This window comes from Salvelinus alpinus, chromosome 32, assembly GCF_045679555.1.
Source record: "Salvelinus alpinus chromosome 32, SLU_Salpinus.1, whole genome shotgun sequence".
Classification (NCBI taxonomy): Eukaryota; Metazoa; Chordata; class Actinopteri; order Salmoniformes; family Salmonidae; genus Salvelinus; species Salvelinus alpinus.
Genome location: NC_092117.1, coordinates 17,456,755 through 17,472,842, shown reverse-complemented (window position 1 = coordinate 17,472,842; position 16,088 = coordinate 17,456,755). Strand labels below are relative to the sequence as shown.

At 42.2% G+C, this 16,088-nt stretch overlaps 1 protein-coding gene across 1 annotated transcript; it reads right to left on the bottom strand.

Moving 5' to 3' along the window:
- Window positions 1–227: 227 nt before the first annotated feature.
- Window positions 228–11,793, bottom strand: prokr1b (prokineticin receptor 1b). Its single transcript, XM_071380317.1, has 3 exons — window positions 11,531–11,793; window positions 8,810–9,491; window positions 228–3,228 (listed from the first exon to the last, which is right to left on the bottom strand). Exons 2-3 carry the CDS (start codon window positions 9,277–9,279, stop codon window positions 2,517–2,519), a joined length of 1,182 nt encoding a protein of 393 aa, XP_071236418.1. The 5' UTR covers window positions 9,280–9,491; window positions 11,531–11,793; the 3' UTR covers window positions 228–2,516.
- Between the last annotated feature and the right edge of the window lie 4,295 nt (window positions 11,794–16,088).

Genomic DNA, 16,088 nt, shown 5'->3' with positions numbered 1-16,088 from the left:
TCTACACTGCATTATCCAAGATATTGACCGCTAATCTCCTTACTCATTGTATATTAAATTAGGAGATAGATGGTAAGCAGCTCGCTATGCTGCAGCCCTGCATCTGTCCAGGGTGGGACCAATGATGTATATAAACCCTGGATTGCGGATGCTCCTAATTAGGACTGCCAATATGGCCGACCGGCGGCTTCAAAGCCTCTCAATGGCCAATACATAGCATCTGCAATCCAGGGTTTATATACATCATTGGTCCCACCCTGGACAGATGCAGGGCTGCAGCATAGCGAGCTGCTTACCATCTATCTCCTAATTTAATATACAATGAGTAAGGAGATTAGCGGTCAATATCTTGGATAATGCAGTGTAGAGAAACACTTAAAATTAAAAGGAAAGGAAGACAGAAGGAAAAACACCCTTCATAGATAGAAAAAAACGAAATCATGTTATTTCAGTATTTCAGTTAAATGTGAGCGCTATATTCTTTGTAATAACAAAATCATTATGACCAAGTGTTGTGTCAATCTTGGGCTATTCATTTGTCACTTGTTTTCTTACGAAGCGTCATATCAAAAGACGCTTGGCTTAATTAAATATCAAATTGAAGGGTGAAACAGCATATTCAAGGAAAATAAGAGTGAAAAAAGTCAACTGGCTTTTTGAGTTCATTCCCATTCCATTGATCATTGATCAACAGCAAATGAGCAAATTGAAAAGGAATCTTACCACCTCACCATCCTGTGGTCATACAACCTTATATGTGACTTGCTCCATCCTTGTCAGTCGCATGGACCCTGACATATACAGTACCAGTCAAAAGTTTGGACACACCTACTCATTCAAGGGTTTTTCTTTGTTTTGACTATTTTCTACAATGTAGAGTTATAGTGAAGACATCAAAACTATGAAATAACACATACGCAAACCAGATGGGATGGCATATCGCTGCAGAATGCTGTGGTAGCAATGCTGGTTAAGTGTGCCTTGAATTCTAAATAAATCACTGACAGTGTCACCAGCAAAGCAGCCCCACACCATCACATCTCCTCCATGCTTCATGGTGGGAACCACACATGTAGAGATCATCCGTTCACCTACTCTGCGTCTCACAAAGATACAACGGTTGTATCCAAAAATCTCAAATTTGGACTCATCAGACCAAAAGACATATTTCCACCGGTCTAATGTCCATTGCTCGTGTTTCTTGGGCCAAGCAGGTCTCTTATTCTTATTGGTGTCCTTTAGTATTGGTTTCCTTGCAGCAATTCGACCATGAAGGCCTGATTCACCCAGTCTCCTCTGAACAGTTGATGTTGAGATGTGTCTGTTGCTTATTTGGGCTGCAATCTGAGGTGCAATTAATTGCCGATTTCTGAGGCTGGTTACTCTAAGGAACTTATCCTCTGCAGCAGAGGTAACTCTGCTTCTTCCTTTCCTGTGGCGGTCTTTATGATTGCCAGTTTAATCATAGCACTTGATGATTTTTGTGACTGCACTTGAAGAAACTGACCTTCGTGTCTTAAAGTAATGATGGTATATTGTTTCTCTTTGCTTATTTGAGCTGCTCTTGCCATAATATGGATTTGGTCTTATAGCAAATAGGGCTATCTTCTGTAAACCACCCCTACCTTGTCACAACACAACTGATTGGCTCAATGCATTAAGAAGGAAATAAATTCCACAAATTAACTTTTAACAAGGCACACCTGTTAATTGAAATACATTCCAGGTGACTACCTCATGAAGCTGGTTGAGAGAATACCAAGACTGTGCAAAGCTCTCATCAAGGCAAAGGGTGGCTACTTTGAAGAATCTCAAATATAAAATGTATTTTGATTTGTTTAACACTTTTTTGATTACTACATGATTCCATATGTGTTATTTCATAGTTTTGATGTCTTCACTATTATTCTACAATGTAGAAAATAGTCAAAATAAAGAAAAACCTGTGAATAAGTAGGTATGTCTTAACTTTTTACTGGTAATGTATATTGGACTCATCAGTATATTGTTGAAAAGAGGAGATTCTGAGCTTTGCAATAATATCCAACGTGTGCAACCAATCTCAGAATTTAGTGCAGCAGATCTTGTTCAAACAGAAGTGTCACTGATCGCCTGTTTAGAGAAAATCAACCCTGAAGTGTGTTATTCATTTTCAGGAAATGCACTGATGGCTTGTAGGCTATTTGATCAGTAGATTAATTGCTGCAATTTTGAGCAGAATAAAGGAGAAGACATAGTTTTTCTTCTTACATTTGAAGTGAAATATATGTTTGTTAAGAGCGGCTGGCCGACTCGCCGACTCGTGTTCACTGCATGCTGCCAAAACAGGAAGTGAAATGTCCCTTTTCAACAGTACTGTGTATGTTATCACTGAGATGGTGTGAGGATGTCATAAAACAATATTAATATTAGTTTCTGTTGTTTCTGTAAAAGTTTCTGTTGTGCCAAAACACCAACAGAGACATCTCCCTGACAACAACACAAGATCTGAATGTTTCAAAATGGCGTCTCCTCGTTCATCTCAGGTGAATGCATTCGACCTCCTCGGTCACCGGCATGGAGGACGTCCGGATGTCTGTCTCGTCCACAGTCTTACTGGGAGTATAGGTGGACCTCCAGCGCAGCAGCACAATCCTTTTCAGGTACTTGACCGTGTTGTTCTTGACACTGACAAAGCAGAAGGTGTTCATCATGCTGTTGCTCATGGCAATGCACTCAATAATGTAGAAGGCCACCAGGGAGTTCCTCTGGCGGGAGATGAGCGTCGGGTGGAAGTCGCGTAGGATGGTGAAGCCATAATATGGTGCCCAGCACAGAATGTATGCTGTCAGGATCCCGATCAGGACCATGACTGTCTTCCGCCGACAACGCAACCTCTTCCGGATCTGCTCCGTCTGGAAGCCCGGGACACTCTTGAACCAGAGCTCACGGGAGATCCGTGCGTAACATATCGCCATGACAAAAACGGGCCCAAGGAACTCCAGGGCAAATATAAACAGGAAGTAGGAGCGGTAGTAGGCCTGCTGGTCCACAGGCCAGATCTGGGCACAAAAGGTCTTGTGGGTGTTCTGAGAGGTGCTGGCACCACCATGAGGGTACATGGTCTCGGAGGCAAAGTACGCAGAAGGGATGGAGATGAGGATGGGTACGACCCAGACACCAGTGATCAGACAGTAGGCCGTCTGGTACTTCATACGAGGCCTCAGAGGATGGACGATGGCCATGTACCTGAGGACAGAGGAGAGGGTGTATTAAGGTACATAAAAACTAGCAAAAATTAAATTTTTGTCAGTATATATTTTCATCAGGCTACCAGGACACATGCAAATGAAAAGTATACTCTTGCTAGTCCTTGCAATTTAACCAAGGTGCATGACATTATGAGCGAACCAATCCTAATGGGATCTACAAACACTTTTTAGCTGCTCTTGTAGGAACAAACCAAAATTCCAATGAAAATATAGAAACAATTTTCCATGTTCCACGTAGAGTGTTTGAATATCTTTAGTAGATCAAATCAAAGTTTATTTGTCACGTGCGCTGAATACAACAGGTGCAGTCCTTACAGTGAAATGCTTACTTACAGGCTCTAACCAATAGTGCAAAAAAGGTATTCGGTGAACAATAGGTAGGTAAAGAAATTAAACAACAGTAAAAAGACAGGCTATATACAGTAGCGAGGCTACATACAGACACCGGTTAGTCAGGCTGATTGAGGTAGTATGTACATGTAGATATGATTAAAATGACTACGCATTTTTGATGAACAGAGAGTAGCAGTAGCGTAAAAGAGGGGTTGGCGTGTGGTGGGTGGGACACAATGCAGACAGCCCGGTTAGCCAATGTGCGGGAGCACTGGTTGGTCGGGCCAATTGAGGTCGTATGTACATGAATGTACCAAGGTGAATGTACATGGGTGGGGGGGCACACAAAGCAAATAGTCAGGGTAGCCATTTGATTACCTGTTCAGGAGTCTTATAGCTTGGGGGTTAAAACTGTTGAGAAGCCTTTTTGTCCTAGACTTGGCACTCCGGTACCGCTTGCCATGTGGTAGTAGAGAGAACAGTCTATGACTAGGGAGGCTGAGGTTTTTGAAAATTTTTAGAGCCTTCCTCTGACACCGCCTGGTGTAGAGGTCCTGGATGGCAGTCAGCTTAGTCCCAGTGATGTACTGGGCCGTACGCACTACCCTCTGTAGTGCCTTGCGGTCAGAGGCCGAGCAGTTACCGTACCAGGCAGTAATGCAACCAGTCAGGATGCTCTCGATGTTGCAGCTGTAGAACCTTTTGAGGTTCTCAGGACCCATGCCAAATCTTTTTAATTTCCTGAGGGGGATTAGGCTTTGTCATGCCCTCTTCACGACTGTCTAGGTGTGTTTGAACCATTCTAGTTTGTTGTTGATGTGGACACCAAGGAACTTGAAGCTCTCAACCTGCTCCACTACAGCCCCGTAAATGAGAATGGGGGCGTGCTCGGTCCTCCTTTTCCTGTAGTCCACAATAATCTCCTTAGTCTTGGTTACATTGAGGGATAGATTGTTATTCTGGCACCACCCGACCAGGTCTCTGACTTCCTCCCTATAGGCTGTCTCGTCGTTGTCGGTGATCAGGCCTACCACTGTTGTGTCGTCTGCAAACTTAATGATGGTGTTGGAGTCATGCCTGGCCATGCAGTCGTGGGTGAACAGGGAGTACAGGAGGGGACTGAGCATGCACCCCTGGGGAGCACCAGTGTTGAGGATCAGCGTGGCAGATGTGTTGCTACCTACCCTCACCATCTGGGGGCGGCCAGTCAGGAAGTCCAGGATCCAGTTGCAGAGGGAGGTGTTTAGTCCCAGGATCCTTAGCCTAGTGATGATCTTTGACGGTACTATGGTGTTGAACGCTGAGCTGTAGTCAATGAATAGCATTCTCACATAAGTGTTCCTTTTGTCGAGGTGGGAAAGGGCAGTGTGGAGTGCAATAGAGGTTGCATCATCTGTGTATCTGTTTGGGCGTTATGCAAATTGGAGTGGGTCTAGGGTTTCTGGGATAATGGTGTTGATGACCCATTACCAACCTTTTAAAGCAGTTTCATGGCTACAGACGTGAGTGCTACGACTCTGTAGTCATTTAGGCAGGTTGCCTTTGTGTTCTTGGGCACAGGGACAATGGTGGTCTTTTTATTTTTACATTTTTTATTTCACCTTTATTTAACCAGGTAGGCTAGTTGGGAACAAGTTCTCATTTGCAACTGCGACCTGGCCAAGATAAAGCAAAGCAGTGTGACAAAGACAACAACACAGAGTTACACATGGAATAAACAATAAACAAGCTAATAACACAATAAACAAGTCAATGACACAGTAGAAAAAAGAAAGTCTATATACAGTGTGTGCAAAAGGCATGAGGAGGTAGGCAATAAATAGGCCATAGCAGCGAATAATTACAATTTAGCAGATTAACACTGGAGTGATAAATGAGCAGATGATGATGTGCAAGTATAGATACTGGTGTGCAAAAGAGCAGAAAAGTAAATAAAATAATAACAGTATGGGGATGAGGTAGGTAGATTGGGTGGGCTATTTACAGATGGACTATGTACAGCTGCAGCGATCGGTTAGCTGCTCAGATAGTTCATGTTTAAAGTTGGTGAGGGAAATAAAATGTCCCAACTTCATCGATTTTTGCAATTCGTTCCAGTCACTGGCAGCAGAGAACTGGAAGGAAAGGCGACCAACTGAGGTGTTGGCTTTGGGGATGATCAGTGAGATATACCTGCTGGAACGTGTGCTACGGGTGGGTGTTGTTATTGTGACCAGTGAACTGAGATAAGGCGGAGCTTTACCTAGCATAGACTTCTGGATGACCTGGAGCCAGTGGGTCTGGCGACGAATATGTAGCGAGGGCCAGCCGACTAGCAGTGCTCCTCCTTGCACAAAGGCGGAGGTAGCGGTCCTGCTGCTGGGTTGTTGCCCTCCTACGGCCTCCTCCGCGTCTCCTGATGTACTGGCCTGTCTCCTGGTAGCGCCTCCATGCTCTGGACACTACGCTGACAGACACAGCAAACCTTCTTGCCACAGCTCGCATTGATGTGCCATCCTGGATGAGCTGCACTACCTGAGCCACTTGTGTGGGTTGTAGACTCCGTCTCATGCTACCACTAGAGTGAGAGCACCGCCAGCATTCAAAAGTGACCAAAACATCAGCCAGGAAGCATAGGAACTGAGAAGTGGTCTGTGGTCACCACCTGCAGAATCACTCCTTTATTGGGGGTGTCTTGCTAATTGCCTATAATTTCCACCTTTTGTCTATTCCATTTGCACAACAGCATGTGAAATTTATTGTCAATCAGTGTTGCTTCCTAAGTGGACAGTTTGATTTCACAGAAGTGTGATTGACTTGGAGTTACATTGTGTTGTTTAAGTGTTCCCTTTATTTTTTTGAGCAGTGTATATATTTAAAAAAATTCTTCGCATATCTTTTTTATATATATTTTTTCTAAAAACTCAACTTCAAAACACTCTCCTGCAACCCGCCTCACCAATTTAAAAAAAACGTATTATTCACCTCAAATCTGATATCCACAACAGAAGCTAGCCAGAAGTTAGTTTACGTAAAAAGCACACCATGCAATAATCTGAGACGGCGCTCAGATTTAACAACATTTCTCCGCCATCTGGAGTCAACAGAAGTACGAAATTACATCATAAATATTCCCTTACCTTTGATCATCTTCATCAGAATGCACTCCAAGGAATCCTAGTTCCACAATAAATCGTTATTTTGTTCGATAATGTCCATTACTTATGTCCAAGTAGCTACTTTTGCTAGCATGTGTAGTACATGTGTCCAAACGCTCGCGCAGATGCAGGCAAACGTCGGACGAAAACTTCAAGAAGTTATATTACACGTCGAATAATCTGGTCAAAGTAAGTAGAGAATCAATCTTCATGATGTTGTTATCATATATATCCAATAACGTTCCAACCGGAGCATTCCTTCATGTCTGTAGAAGTTATGGAACGCAAGGCGATATCATGAGGAAAGCGCGTGACCAGGAACTGGCAATCTGCCAGACCACTGACTCATTCCCCTCTCATCCAGTCCCACAACACAGTATAAACTTCATTCATTCATGTTCTACCGACTGTTGACATCTAGTGGAAGGCGTAGGAAGTGCAAACAGATCCATATATCACAGGGAATTGAATAGGCGATGAGTTTAACATCAACCAGCCTCAGAATTCTCACTTCCTGTTTGGATTTTTTCTCTGGTTTTTGCCTGCCATATGAGTTCTGTTATACTCACAGACATCATCATTCAAACAGTTTTAGAAACTTCAGAGTGTTTTCTATCCAATAGTAATAATAATATGCATATATTAGCATCTGGGACAGAGTAGGAGGCAGTTCACTATGGGCACGCAATTCATCCAAAAGTGAAAATGCTGCCCCCTATATCAAAGAAGTTAACACCCCAGCCATCCTACAATCTAAGCTTGATGCCCTCAATCTCACACAAATTATCAATGAACCTACCAGGTACCACCCCAAAGCCGTAAACACGGGCACCCTCATAGATATCATCCTAACCAACTTGCCCTCTAAATACACCTGTTTTCTACCGAGATCTCAGCGATCACTGCCTCATTGCCTGCATCCGTAATGGGTCAGCAGTCAAACGACCTCCACTCAGTACCCCCTCCCCGACGCGCGGCTCATGCCGCAGGACGCCGACAAAGGGGACGAACCCGGGGATCAGGAGTGGACCGGTCACCCCTGCTGAAGCATGAGACCCTGTCACGCCGGCTGAGGCGCGGGAACCTGTCGAGCCGGCTGGGGCGTGGGAACCTGCAAGACCAGCTGAGGCAGGGGAGCCTGGCAATCCGGCTGAGGCATGAGAGCCTGACGAGCTGGTGGAAGCAGGGGAGGCTGGCGATCCGGCGGAGGCATGAAAGCCCGATGAGCCGGCTGAGGCAGGGGAGCCTGGCGATCCGGCGGAGGCATGAAAGCCCGATGAGCCGGCTGAGGCAGGGGAGCCTGGCGATCTGGCTGAGGCATGATAGCCTGTAACGGCTCCCGGACCCAAAGTCATTTACACTGTCACAAAAAAAACACTCCCTGATGCTTCTCTTAGGTGAGGTGCCAAGAAACTGAAGATCTCGTACAACACTGTGTACTACTCCTTTCACAGAACAGAGCAAACTGTCTCTAACCAAAATAGAAATAGGAGTGGGAGACCCGGCCCACAACTGAGCATGAGGACAAGAAGGTTAGAGAGTCTAGTTTGAGAAACAGACGCCTCACAAGTCCTCAGCTGTCAGCTTTATTAAATAGTACCTTCAAAACACCAGTCTCAACGTCAACAGTGAAGAGGCGACTCCGGGATGCTGGCCTTCTAGGCAGAGTTGCAAAGAAAAAGCCATATCTCAGACTGGCCAATAAAAATACAATATTAAGATGGGCAAAAGAACACAGACACTGGACAGAGGAACTCTGCCTAGAAGGCCAGCATCCCGGAGTCGCCTCTTCACTGTTGACGTTGAGACTGGTGTTTTGCGGGTACTATTTAATGAAGCTGCAAAAAAGAAAGGAAGACACTTACAGGGGACAATTTAGAAACATTGCCACTGACTTTGATGGCAGACTATGCTAGCTAAGTCACTTATTGATTGCTACAAGGCTGAAACAAGGGGCAAGGTGCCTTCAACAAGATAAAACTCCTGAGAAGTGCAAGGCAATTAGTGGACACGCACGCACACACACACACACACACACACACCTGTCATTGAAAGACACCAATAAATGGGGATAAGGCACTGACCCACCTGTCTGCAGCGATAGCCAGCAGTGCGTTAGTGGACACGTAGAGAGACACAGTCCTGATGTAGTTGACGGAGGCACACAGCACCAGGCCATGGTCCCAGGACAACTGCTTCACCACATAGTAATCCACCAGGAACGGGCAGCACACCACTGACACTATGAAGTCTGATATAGCCAGATTAGCTATGAGCAGGTTAGTGAGGTTACGTAGCTTCTTGTACCGTGCCAAAGTAGCGATAAACAGGAAGTTGCCAACACCGCAGACGAGCATAATGCAGATGAGCACTATGGCGATGACGATGGTGGCAACGAAGAAGGCTGTGCCCTGCGTAGTGTCGGGAATCTCGTTGTCGGGAATACCATAGTCTGTGTCGTAGTTATCCGTAAACGGGTCCAGCTCGCTTCCTCCCAGCACGTAGCCAGGGGTCTCAGCGTACACCGCAGCCAGCTGGCTGATGTTGGGATCTCCCATGGTGAATTCCCAATAAGTTTTAGGTTTCTTGTTTTAATTTGTGTTTTCTTTCTAAATTATTTCAGTGTCTTCCAGGAACCATTTCAGAAGGTGTTTGGGTCATGGTGTCAGTGTCTTGCAGGAACTATGGAGGTGGATGAGGGAGAGTCTTTTGGAGTGTAGAAAAGATCCCACTTGTCACTCAGACAGCCAAGAGAACATCTTCGACTGACCTGCAACACAGTTGTTCTCAACTTAGACTCACAGAGAGACCAGAGAATGTGTGAAAATTCATTAAACATTGATTTCAGAAGCAAACATGCTCCCCGGATCAAATAAGCATGAATAAATGTAGCATCTTGTGGGTGCCGCTGTTGACATTGCAGAGCTGGTAAAATAATCATGAAAACCGCTATGACAATTTATTTTCTGTTCATCAGTTTTATTATTATCTGCTCTCTATTGAAGAGAAACCCTGGGTTAAGTACCTAACAAGTATGTTGTAAAATTATTCACTTCAATCCACATGAATGGACATTGCGTCAGAGTGATTGGTGGTCAGGAGATAGAATAACCATGACAAAGCTGAAAGAGAATTAGCCAATTTACTCTCATTGTTAGAATAATAACGTGGAAAAAGAGCCAGCTGTAATAACCTGGACACCATCCAACACACAATAGAGTGTTATGAAACACTCAGAAAAAAGGCTTAACACTGACTCAATAGACAAGCCCTCCACAAACAACATCAACACTCTTGGTAAGGGAGAGAGAGTGTGTGTGGAGGGCGGAGGACAGGAAGCTGTTACGAATCCCGCCGAAGATGGTGCCTCTTCCCGTTCGGGCGGCGCTCGGCGGTCGTCGTCTCCGGCCTACTAGCTGCCACCGATCCCCTTTTCTGTTTTCATTTAGGTTGTCTAATTGGTTACACCTGTTGTGTTTAGGGTTTTATTTAAACCCAGTTGGCCCGTCGTCTTTGTGCGGGCTTGTTATTCTGTTTTTTGGTGGTGATTTTCTATGTAGTGGATTCAGTCTTATTTTTTATATTGGACTGTATTTTTGACACGTCCTTTGTTGTGTGGCGTAGCCGTCTCATAGTTTATTTCTGGGTGAAATAAATATTTTCCACTTGCAAAGGAACTACCCTGCTCTCTGCACTTGACTCCTTCATTTCACCATTTGAATTGTGACAGAAGCAAGTGACAGAGTGGTTGGGGGAAGAAATATAACTTGTAGGAGATAGATAGATAGATAGATAGATAGATAGATAGATAGATAGATAGATAGATAGATAGATAGATAGATAGATAGATAGATAGATAGATAGATATAGCAAGAGAGAGAAAGAAAGAAAGAAAGAAAGAAAGAAAGAAAGAAAGAAAGAAAGAAAGAAAGAAAGAAAGAGATAGCGAGAGAGGGACAGAAAGAGAGAGAGAGAGAAAGAGGAAGAGAGAGAGAGTACAATGACGCAAATAATACAATTTAAAGCTGTTGGGAAAATAAAGCAACAATCATGCACACATATGCAAATCAACAAATTAAATAATCACTTGTTGCAATTAAATGCAAACTGAGTTCACTAATTGCACCTTGAAAAAATGAGGAGGTGGAATATTGCATTAAATGGTTTCTTATACAAACCAGCTCGTCTCTATTTACCAAACCACTGGGACTAGATCATTTAGCCCTACTTTATAGTGAACCATGGCATACCTGTCACCTTTGGAGTTCCAGCTGACTCAATTTACATCTGTGCTCTTCCATGATTAGACTGTTAGGCTATGTTGAATTATCAAGTGCAGAAAACATCCCATCTTTCTCTCACACCAGTGGAAAACAATATGAATTAGGACTTATGCACTGTTCAATTAAGCATCACACAGACATTTTAAGATTAAAGCTTTAACTTTAAAAATGTTATTGGCCTATATAATATTTAATGAGCTGAAGCTGCACCACTGTGTTGTGACGAGTTATCCTGACTGATATGCTACAAACACATGACTACGCACGCACAAGGTATTTTTCTACAAGCGTTTTCAACATGTGAAATGGATTGCATTCCATTAAACCTCTTTGAATGAAATAAGCAAGTAGACATGGGCTAGAGAAAACCAAAGAAATCCGTCACTGTGGGTACATTATTCAACAACGCAGTGTAAATTACATTTTGCAAAGATTTACCGTTGTGGAAAGTAACATTTAAACTTGTCTCTCAAAAAGACCACCACTTTGATACATGAGAAACTGAAAATATATCCAGAATACTGACTTGCTTTCAGAAGATCCCAGGAATTGTTGTCTTTTCGCATTATCAATCTCATCTTGAGCAGTTCATGTATTTAACATGTAGTCTAGCCCACGTCCCCAGGCAATTACTTTCTGTAGGCTATTGTAAGAAAACAACAGGTCCTCTCCTCTTCATCACTCCAAATGCACTGTCGCTCCTGTCCTTCCTGCTGTTCTCTCCTCTCCACCAACGTGCTCCTAGAGAATAAAAAAAATATGCTTCCTCCTCTCCCTCTTCTGGCAATGTGACACATACTGTTTCTTCCTTTCTAGCAGAGAGGCTTCCGCTCTAGCTGAGAAGGTGTTTTATAAAGGTGTCCTGTCTCAAGTCTTGAATGTGGGGTGAGTGTAATGTATGTGTGATGTTGTTCACTTAGTCACTAGTTGGATACGGCTTGTCCTGTTCCCTGTATTGACAGCTAGCATGTATGGTGGAAAATTGCAAGACTATGTTATAATACTTTTATTGCATCAAATGGTTGTTTTATGCAACAGAATATAGTATTCTTAACTATTGTGTGTGTTCTACTGAGGATGGGCCTCTGGGAGATAACACTGACAGGAGATTTACAATGTATTTTAGGTGATAAAACCTAAAGAGCATTCCAGAGCATGAGTTAATGTTTCTGTTCTATACCGTACCAGGGAGAGATGGTTCCAGTTTGGAGTCGGAGCGCCAGACACTGGTCTCTATACAATGAAAACTGTTGACACAGCAGATACTGTCTGCTATGTATTATAGGTATCTTTCATACAAATCTTAACCTTGTGACCCATTCTATATATCTGTTGTTCGTCATGTAGGTTGAAAGGGGTGTATCTTGGCTATAAAAGACCTTTGTACTTTTGTCTCGGGGCTCTCAACGAATCATCTGAGTGTGAATCGTCGACCAGCCATCATTACCTGAGAGCACTCAATCGATTCACTTTATATGTGTGTGTTGTATTGACCTGTTCCCTTATTAATAAGTGATTAAAGATTTAGTTTAAGTATAACTCTGACTTGCGTGATAAGTTTGTCTCTCCTTTGATAGTAAAGAAATTAACCACCACAAATGACATCACTGGCTTTGCTAATTGAATTGTGTTGCACCTGTTATAACGTTATAGTCTACTCAATGGGGAGATTTGCCAGTATCTTGGCAGAGTTCACAGTTCGCTCACTCATGGGGCCACACTGTTTAATACATTTCTAAAAGACAAATTCAAGACTATTCATAGGCCTAATGGGTGACATTTCTATTCTCTAAGTGACATTTTAACAAATTAGCTAGTTTGTATAATCACAAGATGTCCTTCCAATTAACACTTTGGCATTAGAGCTCGCATTTTAGCAATCAGTTATGTCAATGGCCAGACTGCATGTTACCCCTGGAAGCAATTCAATTGTTTTCCATTAGAAATACATGCACTGGTGTTTGAATAAATGTGAAAATATACAGATGAAGCATATACATTTTAACTCATTAGTTTTGATAATGAATATGCATCTGATAATGAATAAGCATATTTAAATGTATATGATGTGAAAATGTGTGTGTATGTGATTCTTTTAATGAAGGTGATGCCAAAGAAAATGTCCATCCTGGATGGACAATAAAGTTTTATTCTATTCTATTGAAAGTCAACTTCCATTGTCCTCTTTGCTGAATATTTTTCACATGTTCAGCTCATTTGTGAATGCATCTTGTTTGGAAAGCAAGTTAGTGAGGGTATTAGTTTTCCTTTGTACCAGTGATGAGAATAACTATCTTCAAAGTAATGACTCTGGACGTCGGGTTGTGAAGTGAACTCTTATTTTAGTAATAATACTTGTTCACATTATATTTAACAACTTGAGATTCTACAAACAAAAGTCAGGATAATCAGCTGTCTCTTGTACATAACTGCCGCGTTCTTCGCTTTTCTTACTACCTGTCGCAAGGCATTCTGGTACTTGCAGTTAATAGCGTAATCCAGTACTAACCAATACAACATAAATATGTATGTAGTTCTCTCAATCTCCATCACATGAATTCTAATACAATTACATATGTAAATAACTGTAAAGAAAATATATTTAGATACAGCTCAATGAATTAACTGTAAACATTAACTCTGTAACCCATTAAAAGTTACAACACCTGTACAGTACTGTATGTGACGAGGAAATGCTTCCATCATTATATCAGGTCAAGTTGTGCTGGAACATGACAGTAGTAGATATATGGGGCAGAAACCTTCAACTTATGTTTAATTTAATTAAGTAGTTAAGTAGAATTATGTACAAATCTATAGCCTGCACCAGTTTACCAAATTCTACACGAGCTACAAGCTATTAAAATGTCCTTATCATGACTACTGCAGTGATTTAATTACAATAACATAGCTTTAAGTTCATCCATGCACTCCCTTAACTATCTTGTTCTACTGAGGCGTAAAAGTAGTCATATGAATTGGAATGCAAATAAGTTACTTTTGGGATGTCTGACTCTATCAGGCTTTGGTGAATGAGGAAGCGATTGTTTTCAGAATTTGGAATGAGGGCTACTTTAGAACTCTGATACTGTGTGATTGGTTTCTGTGTGGGTTGTCGTTAAATTCTCTGCTTCGTTCTGTGTCCTGTCAAATATACTGAACAAAAATATAAACGCAACATACGGCAATTTCAAAGATTTTACTGTGTTACCGTTCACATAAGGGAATCAGTCAATTTAAATGAATTCATTAAATAAAGGTGAAATAAATAAAAAATACCACCAACCCTGGACTGTCTTGTTTCATTACGCACACCGGGTTCCCATTCCCCCTGATTAGTATATATGTGCCCTCTGTTTCCATTGTCCTTGTCAGTTATTGTTATCGTGTCCATTGGTCTTGTGAGTACCTGTGTTGTATTGGCTTCCATGCTACGTGTTATTGTGCACTTGTTTTACAGGTCTCGTCCCGTGTATTATTTAGAGGTTTACACCTCACTCTTTTGTTTGGGTGGAGAAAATAAAAACCCTTATTACGTATTCCTGCGCTTGTCTCCTATCATACAGCGTGACAGTGTTATTGTAAGGTAAAACAATAGGGGCCTACAGTGGACTGAACTTAGAAAATCTATAAATAACAAATTAATATATACTGAACAAAAATATGAATGCAACATGTAAAGTGTTCTTTCCATTTTTCATGAGCTTAAATAAATATGCACAAAAAGCTTATTTCTCTCAAATTTTGTGCACAAATTTGTTTACATCCCTGTTAGTGAGCATTTCTCCTTTGCCAAGATAATCCATCTACCTGACAGGTGTGGCATATCAACAAGCTGATTAAACAGCATGATCATTACACAGGTGCACCTTGTGCTGGGGGCAAAAGGCCATATTGGAAACAAGACATTATCACACAGTAAATGTTCTCTCAAGGCTGCCTTTGGAAGTGCTTTGACAAGCAGGGTGCTCATTCTGTAGCAGATGAAGGTAAGAATTCTCAGTGCCAAAATCCATCGACATGGCTCTATGAAAGTTACTGTCATTATTCTTTCCAACATAATAGAATGGACAAGGTCTCCTTTGCCAAGATAATCCATCCAGTTGACAGGTGCACCCATGTCTTAGCCTCTGCCCAGTCATGTGAAATACATAGATTAGAGCCTAATTAATTTATTTCAATTTACTGATTTTCTTCTATGAACTGTAACTCAAAATCTTTGAAATTGTTGAATGTTGTGTTTATATTTTTGTTCAGTAATACTAATACTAACATATATTTTACAGAACTCAGAGCCGATGTCCAGTTCTAGCTGCCTGCACTGCATAACTATTTTTTTCTCTGAACCCCTGGCTTTTCTAGGGTCAGAAGTGCTGATGTAACACATTGTGGCATGTGCTCCATTCAGCCTTATACGGGCAGACAGCCCCTCTAGATCTGTCGAGTGTGACCACCCACCACACAGGACAATGCCCTAATGCACACACACACCATATGAACAAAATACACATACAATATATAAATACAATATATGTCAACACACAAACTGACACAGTTGGGTTAGATCTTGAGGTCATGAAGTCATGTTAACGTACATAGCAGAGCACGGCTATTGCCCTGGAACAAGATGAGTCATTTATGCACTCAACCTATGCTACTCAACCAACACTGGTCTGCTGCAATGTGAAGTGAGGTCACACATGCACGCACACACACACCACCCACCAGACACAGCTTAAATAGCATTGCTTGAGGCACAAGCATTATCAGTGTCCAGAGAGCCTACCTGAAAAAAAAGCTGTTGTCTGGGTTCTATTTGACATTTTTACGATTTATGTAAACATTCACAGAATGTCTGAGGTATTTCAGGTTGAGAGCTTTCCTGAAGGGAACACCATCCTCATATAAACTTAGACGAGAGAGAGAGAACTCTTTGGCTTTTGGTGTGTTGTTGTGAGGTGAGGGTGGATGCAACACAAGCTCATTTGTACAGATACTAGTGTTACTGTGGCTGCTCATGGACTTGAATTTGCAAATTCCACAGAGGAATACACATTTTACAGTAACACCAATCCCCATATCTG